We start from the raw sequence: 24,092 nt of genomic DNA on the forward strand, positions 1-24,092 counted from the left end.
CATGCACAGAATGCACCCAGCAATCTGACTTTATTCAAGTACAGCTCCCAGATTGACAGGCAATTCCTTGCAGGTTCACTTCCTGCCTCTACAAATCAGACAAACATGATAGGCAGGAAAACACCAGCCTGCCCCACTCTCACGATAGCCAGAGTATCATGACCAGGAACTTCTTAACACCCCAATCTTTCCATCCTGCCCAACTACATAATTTTGTGAACAAAATAGTCATACGGACTCGAAAAGTTAACTCTGTCTTGCTCTCGACAGATGCTGTTAGGCCTGCTGAATTTTTCCAGCATTTTCTGTTTTTGTTTCAGATTTCCAGCATCCGCAGTATTTTGCTTTTACCTTACGTAATTTCTTGGGTACAGACAAAAGCTCCTCAAAATATTTAGTCAATAAGTCAAAAAATCATGCATGCCTAAACAGCAACACCCACATCCCATAAATAAAAAGTAAATCAAAACCAGCCCCGGAGTTCAAAGGGATATTAATCACACTGTCCTCTTTTGCCTTTATGGATGATAGATATTGCCCAAGTTCACCATCCAATGTCCTCCCTAAATGTCATTATTCTGTCCTCTGATCACAACCTGCACTGACATATCAGCTTTAGCTATTTGCTCCACAACTGTTTTGCGCTCCAGCAAGTCTTGAAAGGTGTTGCAGCCTCACTGTTCTCCTGGACGAATCAGTCATGAGTGGATCCTGCTCCCTGATCTGCTTGTTAACCACGGGGCCTCAAGGGTCACATCTGCTTCCTCTAACTCCAAGTCATAGTACTCTAGGTTGATCCTGGGAAGCTAGAGGCCCACAGTTCTGTTCACCACTGCAATGTGTCCTCTTTTCCACATCCACACCTTCCATTCTCACCTCCAATGTTCCTGATGTCAGAACATCCTGTCCTCACTTCCTCTGAAACATACTTAGTCCACTTCCACGTCCTACCTACACTATGCAGATTTTCCTCCCTACTCCCCAAATCTTCAACAGATTCATCTCCTGCTAGTCTCGGGCCACAGCAGCAGTATGTTTAAGATGGTATGAGGTAGAAAGTGGTGCCCCTATATCAGTTAAACCCCGACAAACCCACTTTCTAGCATCCTGTGACATTGTGAGCAAGGGCCACCATTCAATAAGGCCTACCACAACAAAAGCCTTCGACGGATCGGCTGATAACTATGAAGACAGAATAAAGGTTGCAGGAGCATGTTGTCCTCAATTATACAAGTTCATCCGATCATTGTAACCAGGCAATGCTCCAACAAGACAGTGTGAGGCCTGTTGCAAAAGGCTCCTGCTCTAAATGACTCCATGCACAGGCCCTTCCATGCATGGATCTATTGACTTAATTGCATAAAACCTTGATCAGAGACAAAATAAAATCTCACCAGTAAATCAGAAAAGTTGACTGTTTGCAAAACTAATGTTTTTCTCACAACTTCACTCCACAAAAGTAAATTAGAAGCTCAAGGTAATTGTCTTGAAAGTTTCTTCAGTTCAGATCAGATTTAGACAATCCAACATTGAAATACACCCCAAAATACTTTTATCTTTAATTTTTAAACACTCATCATCTACAAATGTCATTCTATCCTCTTTCAATAAAAAGAGACCAAAAAGCTGGCAGGCCAAGACTTGCCTGCACTTGCCTAAACATGAAGCATAATGTAATGCAACCAATGTTTATGTATAGTCTCTGCAGTTGCAAATCTAACCTTGGTAGATAAGTGCAAAAATCAGCATTAATAGCATGTCTGGTAGATAAAATATTAGGGAGCAGCTCACGGAAAGAAAGGTGAAACTTTTACAGTAACGGTCTACTTCACTTTTTATTACTCAAGATGTTTTGAGGACTGGAAGGTCTTAGACACGGAAAAATAAGGTCCATTGATAATAGGCCTTTCAAAGATAATGTTGGTTTGTTAAGCAGAGACACTAGATCGTGAACACATGGAATTGGAAATTGTGCACTATAATGAGTTGGAAAAATGAAGTTATGATGCTCATCATGGTACTACTTAATTGACTTAGTTATGTTCATCATTTCCATCCATTATTAATATTAACTGTTCTGAATCCCGAATTGTGAAGCACCAATGAATCCACCACACAGGCCATCTATAAACTGTCTCTCAAGAACAGCAAGGTCAACTTTATTGTAATTCCTCATGATCTAAAGTACCTACCGGGTACAAACAGGGCAGAAAGCAGATTTAACTAAAAAGCTAATATCATATTTTAGAATTTCCATGGGTACCAGACATCAAAGCACTCACCAACTATTCATGGAAAATAGCTGAATTAGATGGAGTGTATAACATGTACCTTGTTAAGTAACACAGTCCCACTGATCACTACACTCAATGACCAAGGGGATGTTAATCAGGTCCAAGCCAGTTGGTGAAGCCATATTCAAGACTCAGATTTTCTTTGTTGAGAGTTTATTGACTTGTTCAGTCTCACAGCTCTCCACCTACTCAACCCAGTGTCCCAGCTATCTCCTATTTTCATGTGCTCCAAGACAATTAATATCCATCACCTTTTTCTGTTCACTTTAATGTAATTTGACATGACATTAACAAATTTTAATAATGCAACAGGGGATCCAACAGAATATGAAAAAGCACAGCATTTCCTTCCAATTGCCAAGTCTTGCTAAGCCCTCAGAGCATAGAAATGATCTGTGAAATGCAAAGTGTTTAGGTCAGCATTCAACATTAGTAAAATATGTCTTTAGATACCTGTTTAAATGCTTGAAGAACCTCTTGCCTCTGACTAAAATGTCTGAAGAGGAGATGGAGTGCTCCAGATACCAAAGGTGGATAGTCATGCATTGTGAGGTGGAGCAAGACTCGGAGAAATGTTCTGCCTCCATGATCGTCCAGATCTAACGGAGTGTTTTCATCACTGTTTCAAGAAAAGTCAAAGATGTGACACAAGTGATGGTGATTTCCAGCAAAATGAAAGAATTTGCATTTCTATAGCACCTTTCACAACTTCATTGTCCCACAGCACATTAAAACCAGTGCTTCTGAAGTGTAATCACTATTGTAACATAGGAACACAACAGTCAGTTTATGCATATTAAAAGCTCCACAAACAGCAGTGATAATTAGCAGATGAATGTGTTTCAGTGACATGAGTCAAGGAGTATCTTTTAGCCTAGAAAACTCTCCTGTTCTTTTTTTGATATAGTGTTATGGGACCTGAGGGCCAAAGAGCACACCTAAAAGGTAGTATCTCCAACATTGCATCAGTCCCTCAACACTGGAGTGCCAGCCTAGAATTTTGTGCTCAAGTCCCTTTAGTAGAACAAAACTGATAGAAAATTGTACCTGCTTGAACACAGAGGATGCATTCATACAGCTATTCCACTTAGTGTCGACAGAGATATTGGGCCGTAACTTCCAACTAGCGTTGGGAAGTGCTGGCCCTCAGGAATCAGAAGAAGTAAATGCTCACTTACCTGGTCTTGAAAATTACATTGACAATTCCATTTGCTGGAGCTGGTTGGGGCCTGGATCGAAAGGTTCCTCGCAGGCCACAATGAAGTTAGCTCCGGCGGATTCAAGGAGACCACGCCCACTTCTTTACGGCACTAGCTACAATAAAGCAACTAAGTTTAAAGGGCCAGGGAAATTGACAGGCCAGGGAGAAGGTAAGTGTCTAAGATAAGTGGACAGGATTTGTGGAGTGGGGGCGGGTCCATGGTGTCCAGTGGTTGTCAGGAAGAGAGAGGGTGGGTCGGTCGGAGCACCGGTGGGGGGTGGAAATCTGTGGGGAATGGGTGGGTGGAAGGAGGGAGGGGCCAGAGTCAGAGGTCCTGTGGGGAGAGGGGCTGGAGTCGGAGGTCCAGCGGTGGGGGGGGGTCGGAGTCAGAGGCCCAGGGGATTTAGAGGCCGAGGCCCAGGGGATTCGGAGTCCGAGGCCCAGGGGCTGAGGCGAGAGGGAATTTGGTGTGGGGTTATCGGAGGCAGTGGGGAATCAGAGGTTGGGGGGGAAAGAGTCCCACACAATAGGTACCCAGAAATTAGAAGAGATTTAAATTCTAACTTTTTCTGAGTGATTATTGGTATAACCCTGACGGAACCACCCAAAGTTTGCATTCTAAACTGCATTTTTGGATGGTTCCCAGTGTAGCACAATTGTCCAGAGGAAGTGTGCACTTCTGGGTGATTGCCATGCAAATCCTTACCTGGGAACTTCCCAAAGGGATTCCCCAGTGCATCTTTTAAGGTATCCCCCAAATACAACGCTCGGAAGCTTGGAAGTTACAGCCCATTATTTCAGGAAACAGTAACACCTGCCATTCCTGCACATCTAGTAGCTACACTGAAGGCTACAGAGTCTTTGTGCCAGAACAACCTCCTGCTCTCTTTGTACCTTAATTGTGTTGCCTCTGTCGTCCGCCTACTCAGATGTTTCTGTTAGTAAGAGGGTAGACTGTAGGCCTAGGCCCTGAACGGCAGTACTCCTTATAACTGAATTCTCAGATGCTGAGGCAGTCTGTTGCATATTTGTCTTCCCTAGCCCTTTTAAAGTGAGATGCTATAACCTCAACTTGGCATACCTCAAATTATGAATGGAGTAAGGCAGAGTTTAAACCCATCTTGACTGCTCATTCTTGTGACTGTGCTCTGTATGCCCAGCCCCACTTTGCTGCTCATTATTTAACTCTTTTTTTGGAATAGGCAATGGAGGATAGCACACAGTAAGACACAACTCCATGCACTTATATTACCATCTGATGCATTTTACCAAACCAGAAGTTAATACTTGCCTCCCACCAAAGATTCCTTCAGCCTGCTCCTCAATGTGCTCAAAATCCAATGTTCCTGTAAAATAAATTCAAGTAGCTGAGGAGTTACTAAAGCTGCCGAGTATATAGTATGTATACTTCAACCCTCTTACCGTAATCAAATTTGAAATCAACTTATTTCTTGGCTACCCGTGTCCCAAAAAGTCTGTGCCTCTCCCCTGACTCAACTGAACATTATGCACACTTAGAATATTTACAAAAAATTATTCCTAGGAGAGGTGGCACACCAGAATCTCTGGAAGTGGCGGTGGTGAGCCACCTTCTTAAACCACTGCAGCCCATGTGTTGAAGGTACTTCCACAATTCTGTTAGCCACAGAGTTCCAGTTTTAATCATGTTGTTCTTTGCAGAGGTTTGATATAAGAACACAAGAACATAAGAACTAGGAGCCAGAGTAGGCAATTCAGCCCCTTGAGTCCGCCCCGCCATTCAATACAATCATGGCTGAACACATTTCGGCCTCAACTCCAATTTCCCACCCTCTCCCTATAACCTTTCAACCCATTACCAATTAAAAATCTGTCTATCTGCTCCTTAAATTTATTCAGCGTCCCAGCATCCGCTGCACTCTGAGGTAGTGATTTCCATAGATTCACGACCCTTTGAGAAAAGTAATTCCTCCTCATCTCTGATTCAAATCTACCACCCCTTAGCCTAAAACAATGGCCTCTCTATCTAGAATGTCCCAGAAGGGGAAACATCCGCTCCACGTCTACTTTGTCTATCCCCTTTAGCATCTTACATACCTCAATTAGATCTCCTCTCATCCTTTTAAACTCTAGCAAGTATAGGCCTAAACTGTTCAATCTCTCCTCATAAGACAAGCCCCGCATCTCTGGAATCAATCTAGTGAACCTCCTCTGAATCGCCTCCAAATAAGGGGACCAAAACTGTGCACAGTACTTCAGGTGCGGTCTCACCAATGCCTTGTACAGTTGCAACAACACTTCCCTACTTTTATACTCTATTCCCTTAGCATTAAATGCCAAAATTCCATTTGCCTTCCTTATTACCTGTTGTACCTGCATACTAGCTTTCAGCGATTCATGCAAGAGGACACCCAGATCCCTCTGCACTGAAGCATTCTGAAGTTTCCCTCCATTTAAATAATAAGTCGCCTTTTTATTCTTTCGACCAAAATGGATAACGTCACACTTATCCACGCTAAACTCCATCTGCCAAGTTTTGGCCCATTCACCTAACCTGTCCATCTCCATTTGTAAATTTCTTATTTCTTCATTGCAACTTACTTTCCCACCTATTTTGGTGTCATCTGCAAATTTAGCTATAGTACCTTCTATCCCTGAATCCAAGTCATTAATAAAGATTGTAAATAATTGGGGTCCAAGGACCAAAATCTGTGGCACCCACTAGTTACAGCTTGCCATCCAGAAAAAGACCCATTTATCCCAACTCTCTGCTTTCTGTTGGCTAGCCAATCCTCTATCCAAGCTAATGTTTTACCCCTAACTCCGTGTGATCTTATCTTGTGATTAATCTTTTGTGCTGCACCTTCTGGAAGTCCAGATATATTACATCTACAGGAACCCCATTATCCACTTTGATTGTCACATTTTCAAAGAACTTTAGCAAATTAGTCAAACATGATTTACTCTTCATAAAACCATGCTGACTCTGATGGATTGCATTTTGACTTTCCAAATGCCCCATTCCACTTCCTTATTAATGGATTCCAACAATTTCCCAATGACAGACGTTAAACTAACTGGTCTATAATTTCCTACTTTCTGCCTCCTCCCATTTTTTCAATAAGGGTGTTATATTAGTATTTTTCCAATCCACTGGAACCTTTCCAGAATCTAGGGAATTTTGGAAGATTATTACCAATGCATCCACTATCTCCGCTGCCACTTCCTTTAAGACCCTGGGATGTAGGCCATCAGGTCCTGGGGACTGGTCACCCTTTAGTCCCAATAGTTTGGTGAGTACTTTTCCTCTAGTGATGGTGATTGTTCTAAGTTCCTCCTTCCCTATATCTTCTGCTCTACTTGTTACTATTGGGGTGGTACTAATGTCCTCCACCGTGAAAACTGAGGCAAAATATTGATTAAGCGTCTCTGCCATTTCTGAGTTCCCCACTATTAACTCCCCAGTCTCATCCTCCAAGGGACCAACATTCACTTTAGCTACTCTCTTTCCTTTTTTTATACTTGTAGAAGCTTTTGCTATCAGTTTTTACATTTTACCCTAGTTTTCATTCATAATTTATCTTTGCTCTTTTTATTATTTTTTTTAGTAACCTTTTGTTGATCTTTAAAAGTTTCCCAATCTTCCAGCCTGCCACTGACCTTTGCAATTTGGTATGCCTTAGTTTTTGCCTTTATGTTATCTTTAACCTCCTTGCTTAGCCATGGATGCTTTTTCCTCCTCTTACCATCTCTCTTCCTCTTTGGAAGAATATAATGGAGTGATTTGTTGAACTACTTCTGAGGGCCATCAAGAGTCAGTCACACTGGTATGAGACCAAAGTAACATACTGGCCCGAAAGGTAGGGTTGGTAGGCTTCCGTCCCTTAAGGACATTAATGAACTAGCTGGGTTTTTCCTTGACAATCCATCATTAATAGTAGTTCTATGTTTGTAGATTCCAGAACAAGCCACATCACTGGCCAAGTTCTTCCAGTACAGCTACAACAGTGGCATCTACACAACAATGTGGAGAATTGCCCACATAAGCCCCATCACAAAAAGCAGGACAAATCCAATCTAGCCAATTATCCACCCCATCAGACTATTCTAGAGCATCAGTAAAGTGATGAAAGTGTTGTGCTAGCAAGTGGCACTTGCTCACCAATAACGTGCTCCCCAATGCTCAGTTTATGTTCCTCCAGGAAAACTCGACTCCAAACACCAATTTAGCCTGGGTCCAAACATGCACAAAAGTGCTGAGCTCAAGAAGGGAGGTGACAGTGACTGCCCTTGACATCAAGGCAGCATTTGACCAAGTATGGGATCCAGGGTCCCTAGTAAAATTGATGCCAGTGGGAATCAGGGGGGAAATCTTCCACTGGTTGGAGTCATACAAAGGAAGATAGTTTTTGTTGTCGGAGGTCAATCATCTCAGTTCCAGGACATCACTGCTGGATTTCCTAAGGGTAATGTCCTAGGCCCAACTATCTTAAGTTTCATTAATGACCTTCCACCCCATCATAAAGTCATAAAGATGTTTGCTGATGATTGCATAACGTTTAGTGCCATTCGTGACTCCTCAGATACTGAAACAATCCATGTCCATGTGCAACAAGACCTGGACAACATTCAGGCTTGGGCCAGTAAGTGGCAAGTAACATTCATGCTACCCAAGTGCCAGGCAATGATCATCTCTGACAAGAGAGTGTTTAACCCTCTTTCCCCCGACATTCAATAGCTTAACACCTCCAAATGCCCTAGCATCAATATCCTGGGAGTTACCAATGATCAGAAATTGAACTGGACCAGCCATAAAAATGTCATGACAAGAGCAGATCAAAGGCTGGGAATTCTAATTCACTTCCCGACTCCCCAAAGCCTATCCACCAACTAAAAGGCACAATTCAAGAGTGTGATGGAATACTCTCCACTTGCCTGGATGAATGCAGCACCAACAACACTCAAGAAGCTTGACACCATCTAGGACAAAGCAGCCCGCTTGATTGGCACCCCATCCACCACCTGAAATATTCATTGCCTCCATACTGGCAGCAATGCATATCATCTACAAGATGCACTGCAGCAAACTACCAAGACTTCTCCAAAGCACCTTTCAAACCTGCCCCTCAACCACCTAGAAGAACAAGGGTGGCATGTGCATGGGAACACCACCACCTGCAAGTTCCCCTCCAAGCCACACACCATCCTGGCTTGGAAATATTTACTGTTCCTTAATGGTTGTTGGGTCAAAATCTTGGAACCCCCTTCCTAGTAACACTGTGTATTCACACCACATGGATTACAACGGTTCCAGTCAGCAGCTCACCACCCACTTCTCAAGTGCAAATAGGGATGCGCAATAAATGCTGGCCTTACCAGTGACACCCACATCCCGTGAATAAATAAAAAAGATTCAACTTATTTTATAAGCTTTGAAGCATTTGGGTGACAAACAACAATTTCCATTAAGTAGATTACCTCCACACACTAAACCTTGTGTTGCTGATTGATGTGTTCGAGAACAATGCCGGCACACTTGGGTATTCTCCAATGAGTGACTCACTAAAGACCCTCCACCATCTCCAAATCAGGAATGTGATGGCATACTCTCCATTTACCCGAATGAGTGCCATTTTAACAATATAATTGACATAATCTAGGATAAAACACACTGCTTGATCAGCACTTTACTCATGAGCCTAAACACCTTCACCCTACACCAATGAACCATGGCTGCAATTTGTAATATTCACTGAGTCACTGAAGCAAGTCACAAAGGCTTCTTCAACAGGTAATGCCCTGGGAACCCAGGTTCAAATCCTGCCACAGCAGATGGTGGAATTTGAATCCAATAAAAATCTGGAATTAAAAGTCCAATGAGGACCATAAAACCATTCTCAATTTTTGTAAAAACCCATCTGGTTCACTAATGTCCTTTAGGGAAGGAAATCTGCGATCCTTACCTGGTCTGGCCTATATGTGACTCCAGATCCACAGCGATGTGGTTGACTCTTAACTGCTCTCTGAACAAGAACAATTAAGGATGGGTAATAAATACTGCCCTATCCAGCGATGCCCACGTCCCATGAATGAATTTTAAAAAGAGAATCAATCAGAATCCAGATTCAAAGGTCATTGTAGACCTGGTCCTTCTTGGGGAGCATCTTACAAAACTCTGGGTTGGTCAAGATAATTCACATTGCCCAGTTGTTTAAGCATCCTCCGCCACCAGTGCAACATGAGTGCAGCATGTGCAGCAGGATGCACTGCAGCAACTTGCCAGGGCTTCTTTGACAGCAACTCCCAAACCCACAAGCTCTACCACCTAGAAAGACAAGGGCAGCAGATGCATGGGTACATTATCTCCTCAGAGCTCCCGTCCAAGTCCCATAACATCCTGAATGGGCATATCTTGCCACTACCTCATTGTCAAATCATGGAACTCCCTGTGGGAGCAACCTCATCACATGGACTGCAGCAGTTCAAAAAGGCAGCCCACCACCAGCTTCGAGGTTATTTAGGGATAGATATTAAATACTGGTTTTGTCCATGTCACACACACCTCTAGATAAAAAAAAATCACAAACTAAGGTGAGGAAAAAATTAACGCCCCTGTAAATAGAATAAATCCAATGCTCAAATCAAAAAGAACAGCAACTTACACACTAGTATAACCAATTATCATTTAATAGCAGATTTAAGGTACCCAGTTACAATAATTAAATATTAAACCCACCAGTTTGTTGGAAAACTTATAATTATGGCCTGGTAATGGGTTTAAATCTGCAACGTCCATCCTAAATTTCAGAAGTGAGAATTTCAGTGACTAAAGGTCTATGCCAGGACCAAGCTAAGTAACATCTTTATTAATCTCAGTCGGTTGACACAAACCTGGAACGTTACTTGCACCATCCTGAGAAATTGATCCTATATTTGGTGTGGAGTCAGTTGATTGGTGATGTGCATTGCTTTCATCAAACTCTCGCTTAAATATGGACAGAAGGCAAGAGATTCGATAATCCAAGCGCACATTCAAAATAAACTGGAACAGAAAAGGGATAAAATACTGATTTCAGCAGCAGTGTGCAGCCTATTAGATAAAAAGTATACTCTTAGACATCAGCTGATCTGCAGCCATTGCTCTTATTTTAACTGAGAAAATTAAATCCTATGGAAAGATAGAAAAAATTTTGCATTTATACAGCACCTCTCTCGATGTCACAAGGGGCTTTATGATTGATTAAAAAATAATTTTCAGTTCATTTGTTTTAGTGAGGATAAACATTGTCGAAGACACCAGGGAGAACTTCCCTGCTCTTCAAAATAGGGCCATGGGCTCTTAGACATCACCCAAGGAGGAAGATGGGGCTTCGATTTAACAGCCCATCAAGAGACGACACCTGCAACAGTGCAGCACACCCTCAGTACTGTACTGGAGTGTTAGCCTGGATTACATGTTCAAAGCTCTGGAATGGTACTTGAATCCACAACCTTCTGACTCAGAGGTGAGAATACCACCAATGAGTCATAGCTGATGTAGAGTCTGAAAAAAAACACGTTAAAAATGAGGCAGAAAGCTTGTGCTTTTTAATTTTAATGTACTCAAAAGAAAACAATGGAGGCATTTTGCAGACTGGCTTTTCACAATGGAAAATGTCGAAAGAGTCCATTCTAAATGGCGTCTTCAGCCCTTTTCCGAGTATGTGAAACCTCCCTTTGAATGATAAATGGTCCTCCGGGCTGTATTCTATCGTGATTAATGATTTGCTTGTGAGTGGTTTGTTAAGAATTAATGACAGGCACATTGCGTGCATGTTTATGCCAGTACAATGGCAGCCTAACGTTGCAGTTTCTGATGGCTAAAGCAGTCCAGTTGAGAAGCCTTCAAGCTGCAAGTGCCAAGGCACAAGGCCTCCAGTGTCAGTGCAACCTACTGTGCTGTTATAACTTATATGGTACAGGTCAGGCACTTAACACGGTACCTTCAAAATAACAAACTAGGCAGAGGTTCAAAAGTATGAGATGCTGGTTAGCAGGGAGTGTCTGGACCATTAATAGCCTACATTAAGAGCTTTCTGATCCTTACAGTGGCAAATTAGTTTTGCTGCACATCTTGAAATATTAAATTCAAACATCTACTGCAAAAACTGGAAAACAAATCATTACAGTTTTAATAAAGCCAGTGACTACATTACCACATGCAAAAACTAGTGATTTTAACATTTCAGAATATCAAATTTGCATAATGGGCAAGATCTTGTTGGAGTGAGACATCTTGTGGCAGCCCAGTTAGTTCGAATTTTTTCTGTACCTTCCACCCAAAACCTTTTTGCTCTATAACTCGCCGTGCAAGCTGATAACAATGTGGCAAGTGTAACAGGGCATCTGTAACCTCAACGAGTAGTGTAACTAACAGGCTATTTCCTTAAACAATGAGATTTAATGATTGATAAATAAGCAGAGAAATGATGAAAGAATTAGACTAACATCAGGTTCAAAAAGGGGGCGGGCCAGCACGCAAGAGAGGGAGAGGGGGCAGGTGAACGGAGGCGAGAAAGAAAGAGCGCAAGTGAGAAAGTGAGCGTGACCCGCCGAGCACGTTAATAACAACATGCATTGCTAACACACCATTATTTTTCCGGCAACATTTGTCGCAAAAGATTTAAACATGCTCAGTATAACATGTTAAAACCAATATCAGCAGCAGTTTGCAATGCTATCATTTTCACAAACGACTGGTCAAACACTCTGCACCCATGAAAAATTGTTTTGACCCAGGTAATGACAACTGCAATGGAACAGAACAATTTACTGCTGCTTCAATAGCATCAAATGAAAAATCTGCTCTTATCTCTGGTTCAAATGTTTATTCACTCTTTGAACAGGTTGGAAAGTTTCAAGCTGAACCCAAACAGACATTAATTTCCATCACCAATGAAAGTGTTCTTGAACCTGCCAATTGTAACATCGACACTCATTTTTGAGTCTATTACCTGCAGAATTTCTATTGTTTTTAGCTTTGTGTCCATGACTAAAATATCCTCCTTCTCTGGCTCAGTCTGTTGTTTACTTGTTCCATCCTGTGGTGTGATGGGTGCCAAAGGCAAAAAACCACCTCCCCTCAAAACCACTTGGGTCATTAACTCTCCGACTCCATGAATTGATCTCATCACGTTACTGCCTGCAATACACAGGGGCATCAGTCAGTGCAGATTTACAGAAGAGTTATTGGTACAAAAAAGTAGAAACTCAACCTCCGATTAAAGTCTTACTTACCTCTGTTGTCATCCCCTTTAACCAGTTTGCTGATTGGGAAGACTGTTGCCATATGGACACAGTCCAGAATGGCTAACAAGATCTTGGTTAACCTCAAGAGATCACTAAAACTATAGAAGCCGAAGTAGATCAGATTTCGGGCCAAATTAACAACCTGTGGAATGAAGCAATCAAATAGTCATCAGTCAAATATCTGAATGGAAGTGATACTCAAGAATATCAAAATTACATCGAGTCTTAAATGGAGATATAACAGGAATTTAAACGTCCTCACCATGTATATGGCTTTATAACTTCTCTAACTTACAGATGGCAAGTGTACAATGTGCTATTGCTTTTCACTTCTGAAGTACAAAAGGTGAGGAATGCAAGTGGTCAGAACTCATTCTTGAGATAGAGCCTTCAAAATTTTTCTCACGTGCCACATTAGAGTAAGTGACTACCTGGCAAACTGAGTACAAGTACTGGCATATAGTTTAAAATAACTTGTATTTGCATAGCATTCTTCATGAGGGCAAGGTGACTCAGAACACTGGTTTCCTTCTTTTCTGCACTGGAAAAGACATTAATGGGAGAAAAACATCAGGAATGGGATCAATAGCTTGTGCTGAAAAGACAAGAGAACTGCAAGGTTTACATAAGGGAACATGTGAGGCTAGAGAGATTTAAGTGAGGAATTTTCATATGGTGGTTGCAAGAGCAGCCACAAATGTTAGAGCAAAGAGGACAAGGAACAAAGATCACACCAGTGTCAGAGGTATGAAGAGTGAGCACAAGGACATAGAGCAGAAGGTGGTCACTAAGGAGGAATGGAACGAAACTATGAAAGGAATGTCAGTGGGAAGGGGGGGCGGGGGGTGTCAAAGACTTTGAAAGGTGGAAGTATTGAAGTTGGCTAGGAAAGTATGAGAAGCCAAGTGTTTTATTCAATCATGAGATGTAGTGGCCCTGGTAAGGTCAGTATTTATTCCCCATCTCGAGTAGTTAATGGTGAGCCCAACTTTGTGAACAGAATGGAGTGGCTTTCTAACCATTTCAGGGAATGGTTAAGAGTCAACCACATCACCGAGAATCTGGACTTGCACATAGGCTAGACCTGATAAGGACAGCAATTTCCTTTCCTAAAGGAGATTAGTGAGCCAGATGAGTTTTTGCAGCAAACCAACAAATTCACAGTTACTGTTATTGATACCAGCTTTTAATTTCAGATTTTATTACATTGTATTTGATTAATTAACTTCTCAGATGCTTTGATTGGACTTGAACATGTGTCTCTAGCTCATTAGTCCAAGTCTCTGGATTATAAGCCAAATAACATAACCACTTACCAAGCTCTAATGTGATTAAAGCCCAAAGGTCCCATGATGATCATGACAGGGAATAGGAATTTAGCGGTATGAGGGAGAGGTAGGGGTGGAAATAGGCAATGTTTTAGAGACCATGAGGTGATCTTGATAAGGGGACATGGACATGAACTGAGCTCCAGCTCACTAAATACATAAAGATTGTAAAGCTGCAAGTCACAGCCAGAGGTGGAAATTGAGCTGGCGGATGGAGTCCACAGGAGAAGCATGTAGGAACCGGCAGGTGCCAAAACAGATGGCTTCAATATTTCCTACGTTGAATGGGAGGAAATTTTGACAACAGTCAGCCAGCCAACAGGCTGAAAATCAAAACAGGTGACAGAAAGGATCATAGTTTACAAAAGTTGTGACTTAACTATTGATTTATTTAATTAGTTCACTCCTTTACAGGATTAGTGCTGAAGCAATAAGCATAAGCACAATACACCCATAAACACAATGGGTATTTCTAATAATTGCACAATTTAGGCCATTTCACAACTCGCCAACTGAAGTCAATGTTTCAGAAATACTTCCTCGTCTGGTTTCAGTTACCTCTTTACATCCCTTATTAATGCCAGTTCCTCAACCATGTCTGAATTTACCTCAAATGTCAGCTTGTTCTTCTCCTTGTCAGAGAAGGGAAATCTTTGGCAAACAACATCTCTCAAATACTCCTCCACAAATGCCATCGTCTGGGCAAAACGCTCTTTTATTTCATCTCTGGAAGTTCCACTGGAATCATAACTATCCAAATAAACACAATGTATTTGAATACCAAGAACAGAATGAACGAAACATATCTGTTACATATTCACATATCCTCGTCAGACTTACTTTTCCGTTAGAAAATAATTTTCTTTGTGGGTGGTGGGGGTTCGCAAAGTTAAATACTGTAAATAGCAAATTGTTGCTCAAACAACTTTTACATTTTGACATAGTTGTGCCACATTAACTATAATGGAGCAGCCAACAGTAGTCTGTTTAAATGATAATGACTCAATGCCTTTCCAATTGCCAAAAGGTCACACTAGACAGTATAAAAACTGACTTCAGCTTAAAACTGTGCAAAAAGTGCAACAGACTGCAACATATACTGCAATTGTCAATCATGCAAATTCCTTTCAGGACTGGGATCTCACCAGTAAGGTGAAGGTCAGTCTCAAGTGGTGTGTTACTTTAATACATGCTCCATTGATTCTTAAGGGAAATACTGACCCTTGCCTCAACACTGGAATTTAAAAATCTAAAGCTAGAACTACAAGGCTAAATGTTTCTATGATTTTAGAAATCTCAGCATTGACACTAGTTCAGTGGTAGTCTGTTGGACCCTGCTTTGCACCACATTTCTCCCTTTTCCTGTGTGCTCGGATTCCTTGCTGGGAAACGGTTTCAGAGAGTTGCGTTTCCCTCTGGTCCTTCTGAACATGCTTCAAATGTGAGTTCATTCAATGGGCACTTAAGCAGGGGACATCAAAGGTGTGTCTGATTCTGTTCTCATCTGATATCCACACATGCTTCCATTCCTGCAGGGGTCACTGGTTAGTGAAGAGAGTGGCCAACTTTCCCCATCCTAACTCTAAGGATGTAAAGGTGAACTATGGTGACCCTTCCTATTCCTAGGAACCCACGTTGGAATCTGCTTGGATCTGCATTGATCAGCCACTCGCATAAATAGGCTAAACCAGATGAATCTGGAGTCCCATTTTAACACAGGAGTCCTCTGCAAGATTGTTCATACCCAAGTTTTTGTGTCCCTACAATGAAAAAGCAATAATCAGCCTGGGTACTTACTCATCAATCGCTATCTGGGATGGTATTTCGGACCACAGGCGAGCATACTTCACTGGAGTCACCTGTTCCTGCGGATCCCTATCTACATGCATGTGCAACATCAGGCGGCAGAAAGAGGCTCGCAGGTCATAGGGCAAGTTTTCATCTGACATGCAACGAAGGATCAGGTCCACGTCCAACTGTCCCGAGACTGCATTGATGGCCAAATATTGACGATCCAAGCACATTCGAGCGAACAAATTCAGCTGGTATCTGGAGAATGAAATGTCAAGAGAAGGGAATAGAGAGACTTCAACAGAACCTCAACCTTTCTGCTGGAAATACTTAGCATATTCATAGAAATACAGAGACAATAGGCAGATATAATACGTTCAAGGTAATTATAAGCAGCATCAAGAGCTACAACTATTGAACGCTAGCCTTCAATGCATTTCATCCTTTACTGTAAAACAATAAAAAAGAACTGTGTCTTTCACAGGACATTCCAAAGTGTTTTATAGCCAAGTACTATTGTAATGTAGGAAAGTTGGAAGCCAGTTTGTGCACAGCAATTTCCCACAAACAGCAATATGGTAATAACTAGATAATCTATTATCTGGTCAAGTGATAAACATTGGCCAGGATGCTGGGGTTAACGCCTTAGCTGTTCCTCGAATAGTGCCAGTGGATCTTTGGCATCTGCATGAGAAAGCATTCAGGGTTTGGAGTTTAACATCACATCTAAAAAGGCAACACGTTATACATTGCAGCACTCCCTCAAAACTGCAAAGGAGTGTCAGCCTGGATTTTGTGCTCAAGCCTGTGAAGTTGGACTTTGGGACACAACCTTCCACCTCAGGGGCAGAAGAGCGAGAACTGAGCCATGGCTGACACCATGTCAGTGTCAGCTCCTCGAATCCAAGTTGTGCAAAAGTAGCCTTAAACCTTCCAGCCTTAAAGCTGTACAATGGATTTCCGTTAGGCAGACATACCTGTAATAGCTGAGGACTTCCTGGTCCTCTTTTTGGCCCTCCTTGGCATCTTGAGCTAATTCTCGGATACTTTTGCTGCGCAGCTCTTTGCAACTGTCATTCCAAAAGAGCCACACTTCTTCATCTTCACCAACCTCAAGGCGGCTTTCCCCACCATTCTCCACCTCAAATTCCACTCGGGACAAGACTAGCCTGCAAAAATAACAGTTGCCCAAGTAAGGGGGAACATTAGAATCTCCAGACATGGAATGAAGATCAGCGGTAGTAGATATAGCACACGCAGCTGGTTTCCACCAATTTGGTACTAAATTGGACAATCAAGGAAGGGTTTGATTGAAATTTCATGTGTCCAGTTAAACATTTTAGTCATTTAATTTACAAGCTTTTCAGAATATTCCATCTCCAGTCAAGTGGTGAGGGAATGCACATTCCTGCATAATAACTCAAAGTACATTGGTGCTCAAAAGACTTTCCTAAAGATGGGTCAGTGTTGCTGTGCTATTATCTACATTTGCATTATCTTGAAAATTTCATCTAATCCTTTTCCTTCATTGTTTCCTCTCCACTTTCTTTTGCCTCCTTTATTCTTAGTTCTACACCTATGCTTTGTTCAGTAACTATTCCTCTTGACCCAATTCTTAATTGTTTTGATTCCATTAGTGTTCTCCAGGTTTTGGAACTCCAATCCCAATTCTATTCCTGTTTTGGTTAGTTTATTCATGGTTGGCTAATTATTTTTACACGCTTGGCATTGTTAACTCTTCTCTTACTGTGGAACCTTTCTGAGAAGAGATATCCTTTTGTTTGCACTGACCAGTGTAAGGAGAAGCTACGTGGTAATCCAGAAATTACCGTCAATGACAAAGGTTCAGATTAGACCCACAATTGCGTTTTGGCTCCTTCTGATGATTACTAGAGGGTTGCCAGACTGGAGTTTTCATTTGACATAATTGGTGGCAATGTTCATGCTCTCCTTCTAGAATTACCCTTGGCCCTTGGAGGGTAGCACTGGAGTGCTGTGGCTATGACCAGCTCCCCTGACCTCCTTAGTCACAGTCATGCTGGTACCAAACACAGGAGTCTATTCTTGAAGCATAACTCATCCAGCTGGTGCTGTGCTCCGTTCAAAGCCACATAATAAGAATCCTAGAATTAAGGGTATCCTTACAGCCCTTGGGGATTTTAGTGTGTGAAACCATCAATTGGCATTATCTGCACACAGGGATGCAACCATGGGATTAACACTGGTGCAATTTACCAGTTGGAGTGGGAGAACTTTTCCTGATCCTTGTGTTACAACCACAGCTGGTGTTAATGCTAAGCAAGTTAGATCTCAGATTGAAATATGTCTTGGCTGATCATAATCTGTTTTTTTGTTTTGTAGAAACGAGGAGGGATAACTACATAAAAGCATAGAACTCCAGTGAAAACTTTTAAAATTTTACGAATTAAAATGTTTACTAGAAGAGATAAAGCTTAAGCACACCATAAAAAGGTACACAATTAGAAAAGATCTTACAAGATCGCTGCCATATAAATACTGTGGTTATAAGAGCAGGTCAGAGGTTAGGAATCCTGCAGCGAGTAACTCACTTTCTGCTTCCCCAAAGCCTGTCCACAAGGCACAAGTCAGGAGTGTGATGGAATGCTCTCTATTTGCCTGGATGAGTGCAGCTTCAACACCACTCAAGAAGCTCGACACCATCCAGGACAAAGCAGCCTGTTTGATTGGCACCCCATCCACAAACATTCATTCCCTCCACCACCAGCAGCAGCATGTACAATCTACAAGATACACTGTAGGAACTCACCAAGCCTCCTTAGCCTGCACATTCCAAACCCGCGGCCTCTACCATCTAGCAGGAAAAGGACAGCAGATAGACAGGAACACCACCAGCTGGAAGTTCCCCTCCAAGCCACTCACCATCCTGACTGGGAAATATATCGCTGTTCCTTCACTGTCACTGGGTCAAAATCGTGGAACTCCCTCCCGAACAGCACTGTGCATGTACTTACACCACATGGACTGCAGTGGTTCAAGAAGTCAGCTCACCACCACCTTCTCAAGGGCAACTAGGGCTGGGCAACAAATGCTGGCCTGGCCAGCGACGCCCACATCCCACAAATGAATAATAAAAATGCCTTACAAAAAGTACACAATACAGCTATTTTTTGGCAACAACCTTTGTAGATTCGTAACTCAAAAGTCCAGGAAATGTTACCCAAATTAACAAATTGCGTTTCACTACAAACAGAAGTACATTCTACAACTTCCTGGAGCCAAACATGCTGATGTAGGTTTCCAAAGACAGATTCTCACAAATTGCTTCCTTCAGTTAAAACTCTTCATAGCCAAAAAAAAAGGAGCTAGCGCCCAGTGACATTCCCTCACAACAACTCAATTCCAGCTGAAAACCTGTTCTCATAAACACTTCTTTTCCATTGCATCTATGCTTCCATTGTTCTCACAAACCCCTTTAAACTTGGGTTCTTCAAATATTAAAACCTTTAATGTTTCCAAATTACCTCTATCTATGGATCAATAAAACTTAAAATGTCTGCCCGTTTACTCACGAATCCCCAGTAAGATGCAAAAGTTGCCCATCACCCTCAAACCTCTTGAAATCCAATAATTACCCAACAATTTCAACACTTAACCCCAAATGTAAATTTCAAACCTTCTGTTTACCTGTAAACTAAAACCTAGCATGAAGCTTCATCACAAATGCAAAGAGTTAACACCTTTCCTCTTTCATTCCCAACACACCACAGACAATTTGACTCCAAAAATCTCTCCTTTGATTAACCCTGGATACAAACAGACACAGCTTTCCTTAACTGCACAGAATATGTATACATCACGCAGAAAAAAGTACACATATCATTACACTAGTTTCATGCTTTTAAGGATACTAGTCACTGAGTTACAATTTTGGATGAATATGAGACAGGTCACCTGCATATTGCAGAGCTGGGTGACTATTTAGATCATTTCCTTTGATTGGAGATTAGGTACAGTCTCATGGTCTAGCATGAGTCCAATGTGTGGAGGCAGCATTAAATCTGTGTCTCGATATGCCTGTAATGGCACCCAAGTGCCCTGAGTCCTCCTAGCCTCTATTCCAATACTCTCCAGAGAGGACCACGATCAATTTTCTATTGCCAAATTTTGAATGACGACTGAGTTGGATAAAACAAAAGTAGTCACACCCAGTAAAATAGGATATTAGGTAATGTAGGCAGGCAACGTACTAATCTAGAATAAAATTCAATATAATTAGGTTTATTCTTCTAAACTAGGTAATGCATATCCAACATTTTTGTCTCATGCAGTTACTGCTGAACATGCTCCTCATAAAAGAAGCTGGTAACAGTGTACCCCCTCTGACGACTAAGCACCAAATGCAGGACAGCTCAAACCCTTGAAACAAAGGAATCAGGTTCCTCAAACTCCAGTTGAAAGTTTAACTGACAAGTTATCTGCAAGTTGGAAGCTTCCACATAAGTACTGTTTGTTTGATACGCTAGAGTGGAGACCCTGGAAACGTCTTACATGGAAAACAACTGGCCAAGTTTGAACAATGAAGAGGCAAGTCTCAGCGGATATCATGGGGGCTGGCTGTCTTTTGGGGTCGGGCAGACACTTAGCAGAACTTCACTTAAATTTTAGAAACATGTTGAAGTTCATGATAACACTGATTCAGCATAGTCCATGAAAGAAGCAGAGTCGACGGGCCAAATTAAATTGTGTCATACTTTTTTTAGGTCGAACAGCATTAAAAAGAAAAAGGGCTTGCTTTTATATAGTCTTGCACAACCACTGGACATCTCAAAGCACTTGACAGCCAATGAAATACTTCTGAAGTGTAGTCACTGTTTGTAACGTATGAGCAAACTCTCTCAAACAGCAATGTGATAATGACCAGACAATCTGTTTTTGTGATGTAATCATTGAGGGATAAATATTAGCCAGGATGCCAGGGATAATTCATCTGTGCTTCTTTGAAATAGTGCCAAGGGATCTCTTCCATTCATTTTAGAAAGCTCACAGCGTCTCAGTTTAACTGAAGGGTGATAAACTCCAACATGCACTGCAGCGTCAGTGTTGAATTGTGCTTAAGTCATGGAGTGGATCTTGAACACTGAACCTTCTGACTCAAAGGTGAGCTTGCTACCCGCTGAGCCACAGCTGACATCCTAAATCAGAAGGAAGTGTCTGCAAAAGCCTAGGAAAATTGTCACTGCTCCTTGTGCACTTCTACAAACAATTTTTAATGAAATCAAAATGTCATTGATCTGAAAAGTTGGGCTTCATGTAGGTGCCTGCATAGTGTTCAACTTCCTTCGTAATTCCTCAAATAATAAACATTTGGGCTTGGGCTAAAAATTTACCAGAAACATTTGTGCGACACAGGTGCCTGACAATGACCACTGTGAAGAAAAGCCTCTCAGCCACTTCCCAATATCATTCAACAGCATAACAATTGATGTACGCCCACCATCAACATCCTTGGGTCGCCACTGACCAGAAACTGAACTGGACCCAGCTACATAAACAACTGGCTACTAGACAGAACAGGTCAGAGGTTGAGCATTCTGTGATGAGTGACTCACCTCCTGATTTACCAAAGCCTGTCCACTACCTACACCGCACAAATCACAGATGTGATGGAATACTCTTTTACTTGCCTGGTTGAGTTCAGTTCCAACAATACTCATGAAGCTTGACACCATCCAGGACAAAAATCAGTCAATTTAACCAGCAATTCATCCACCAGCCTAAACATCCACCCTCTCCACCACCAGCAAGAGTGGCCACAGTGGCTGCTACCTAGACGATTCACTGCAGCAACTTGCCAAGTCTCCTTTAACAGTATGTCCCAAGCCCACCACCTCCACTGCCTCAAACAAGGGCAGCAGATGCATGGAAACACCACCGCTGCCAAATTCATCTCTAAGTTATATCATCTTTCCTTCATAATCACTGGGTCAGGATCCTTGAGCTTTTAACCCAAAAACATTGTGAGAGGACCTTCACCACATGGACAATGACAGTTAAAGAAAGACAGCTCACTGCCACTTCCTCAAAGGCAGTTGGGGATAGGAAATAACTGTTGGCCTCATCAGCGATGCCCAAACCCCGAAGATGAAATTTAGCAAAATAATGCATCATCGCCCTCCAAAAAAAAAATGCAAACCACATATGCAACCAAGCTGAAGTTAAGTACTATAACAACTGAAGCAGTGAGTTGCTTTTTCCTCTGCAAAGCATGACGTACTTTGTCTCAATAAGAATGTCACCATTAGCTGGGTTCAGCACAGCCTTGCAGATGAGTTCCTGGGTAACTGGAATGGCTGTGTTGTTGGACACGCACAGGTCAGAAAGATAATCTAGAAACCTGGAAATGAAAAACATTTCACAAGTAAGATTTCAGTTAAAATCATTGTTGGGAAAAAAATTTCCCATTATAGACAGAAAAAACAACTAGGTCAAATTATGCATAAAACGTTGAGTCAAGTAACACTGAGCCACATGTGACAGCAGATACCAGAGGGACACATGAAATAAGCAGGTGTCAAGGACTGCACTATCTGGTTTATAGGGAGAGGGAAGGGAATTCACAGAAAAAGGGAAAAAGGTGGAGGTTGAGGGATTGAGGGAGGTAGGAAGGGGAGATCAAGAAACGAGGCATAGGGGCATTGGTGGGGGGGGGGGGGGGGGGGAGAAAGAGTGGCAGTGGGGCCAAGGGAGGCAGAGCTAAGGGGGCAAATAAAGTAAATGTTTATTGGAAGAAGGGTAGGTGGAAATTGTGGTGGTAGGAGGGGTGGTGTGGGTGTGTGGAAGGTGGGCCAAGTGATTTCCTACCAATTTAAAGAAAAATCCTTCATAGATAAGCGTACAAAATGCATTTGACAAAATTGAAGTTTGTAAAATAACTTGCTCAATTTTTATCCAGTCAAATCAGTTTTGATAGTTAAATGTGGCACTTAGCTTACCTGCAGTCCTGTCATCCAACAATATTCAAGGTCAAAACCTTGTTCAAAACAGTCCACAACATGGGGAAACCATGCCAGTGCATCATGGAGACACAACACGTTTCTCAAAAAATAGAAGTTAATCAGTCACTGAGTAGTTGCAAACCCAGTGGCCAATATTACTACTACAACACATTGCCAAAACCACCTCACCTCGGCTCACGGTTTTTCCTGACCAAGCTAACGAAGGTTTCGATTTCAGCCGCTGTGATGTGCTTCTCCAAGAGCTTACGGTTATTGTGCAGCAATGCTGTTATGGTGTCTTCAGCCAACACATCATATCCAATTTGCTTCTGCATGAAGCCAAACTGCTTTGCTATGTACTCCTGGGGAATAGAGCATTCAAATAAGAGCTGCTTCAAAAAAACAGCATCCTTGAACAAAGCAACTGAAAAGCAGTCTCCAGCTTTTTTACATGAAGAAAAAAACCTATCAAGTTCCATTCATCCTCAGCAGTACCTCTTCAACCACAGTCTTTTCCCCTTCCTGTCAAAACACACACTAAAATAGAGATTTGTTGTACGCTTAGAAGCAGACATTACTGTGAAATTTTTTAAAAGGGTGATTTTATCTTTTGTAGAATTATTCTCATGCTTGTGTGATTCTATGGAAAACAACAAATTATCTGAACCAAATTCCTACTGCATAACCCCCAAATTCGCCTCAGCCCCATTCTTGGGGGCTGTAGTGGTAATGTAGCTGGACTAATAATCCAGAGGCCCAGGTTAATGATCTAGGGACATGGGTTCAAAATCCCACCATGGCAGCTGGTGAAATTTAAATTCAAATTAATAAATCTGGAATTGAAAGCTAGTCTCTGTTAGGGCGACCAGGAAGCTACTGTTGTAAAAACCCATCTGGTTCACTGATGACCTTTAGTGAAGTGCTACATTTCATCTGCTGCCCTTAGCTGGTCTATACATGACTGACTCTTAAATGCCCTCTGTAACAGCCTAGCAAACCACTCAGTTCAGGGGCAATTAGGGATGGGCAATAAATGCTTACCTGTGATGCCCACATCCCGTGAAAGAATTAAAAATAAAGATCAAACCCATTTTCCACGATCAGATGGAAATTTTAAGCAGGCTCTTAGTATCCCAGCATCTTAGTTAAAAGTTTCCCTGAGACCAGTAAATGAGGCAAAAGTTAAATAGTAAGGGCAGGGGTTAAGACGACAAACAAAAATGCATTCTGCACT

General features: G+C 41.9%; 1 protein-coding gene across 7 annotated transcripts in view; it reads right to left on the bottom strand.

The window, feature by feature from the left end:
• itpr1b (inositol 1,4,5-trisphosphate receptor, type 1b) overlaps window positions 1-24,092 on the bottom strand; it is a 492,964-nt gene that overhangs the window by 276,543 nt on the left and 192,329 nt on the right. For all 7 annotated transcript variants that reach the window (XM_041191125.1, XM_041191131.1, XM_041191128.1 and 4 more), the window contains 10 exons: window positions 23,048-23,220; window positions 22,138-22,257; window positions 16,859-17,050; window positions 15,888-16,139; window positions 14,699-14,840; window positions 12,751-12,904; window positions 12,468-12,655; window positions 10,366-10,516; window positions 4,787-4,841; window positions 2,748-2,913 (listed from right to left, as the gene is read on the bottom strand). In XM_041191125.1, coding sequence (XP_041047059.1) covers window positions 2,748-2,913; window positions 4,787-4,841; window positions 10,366-10,516; window positions 12,468-12,655; window positions 12,751-12,904; window positions 14,699-14,840; window positions 15,888-16,139; window positions 16,859-17,050; window positions 22,138-22,257; window positions 23,048-23,220 — 1,593 coding nt within the window. The remainder of the gene's footprint in view (window positions 1-2,747; window positions 2,914-4,786; window positions 4,842-10,365; window positions 10,517-12,467; window positions 12,656-12,750; window positions 12,905-14,698; window positions 14,841-15,887; window positions 16,140-16,858; window positions 17,051-22,137; window positions 22,258-23,047; window positions 23,221-24,092) is intronic.

Source organism: Carcharodon carcharias, chromosome 7 (assembly GCF_017639515.1).
Source record: "Carcharodon carcharias isolate sCarCar2 chromosome 7, sCarCar2.pri, whole genome shotgun sequence".
Classification (NCBI taxonomy): domain Eukaryota; kingdom Metazoa; phylum Chordata; class Chondrichthyes; order Lamniformes; family Lamnidae; genus Carcharodon; species Carcharodon carcharias.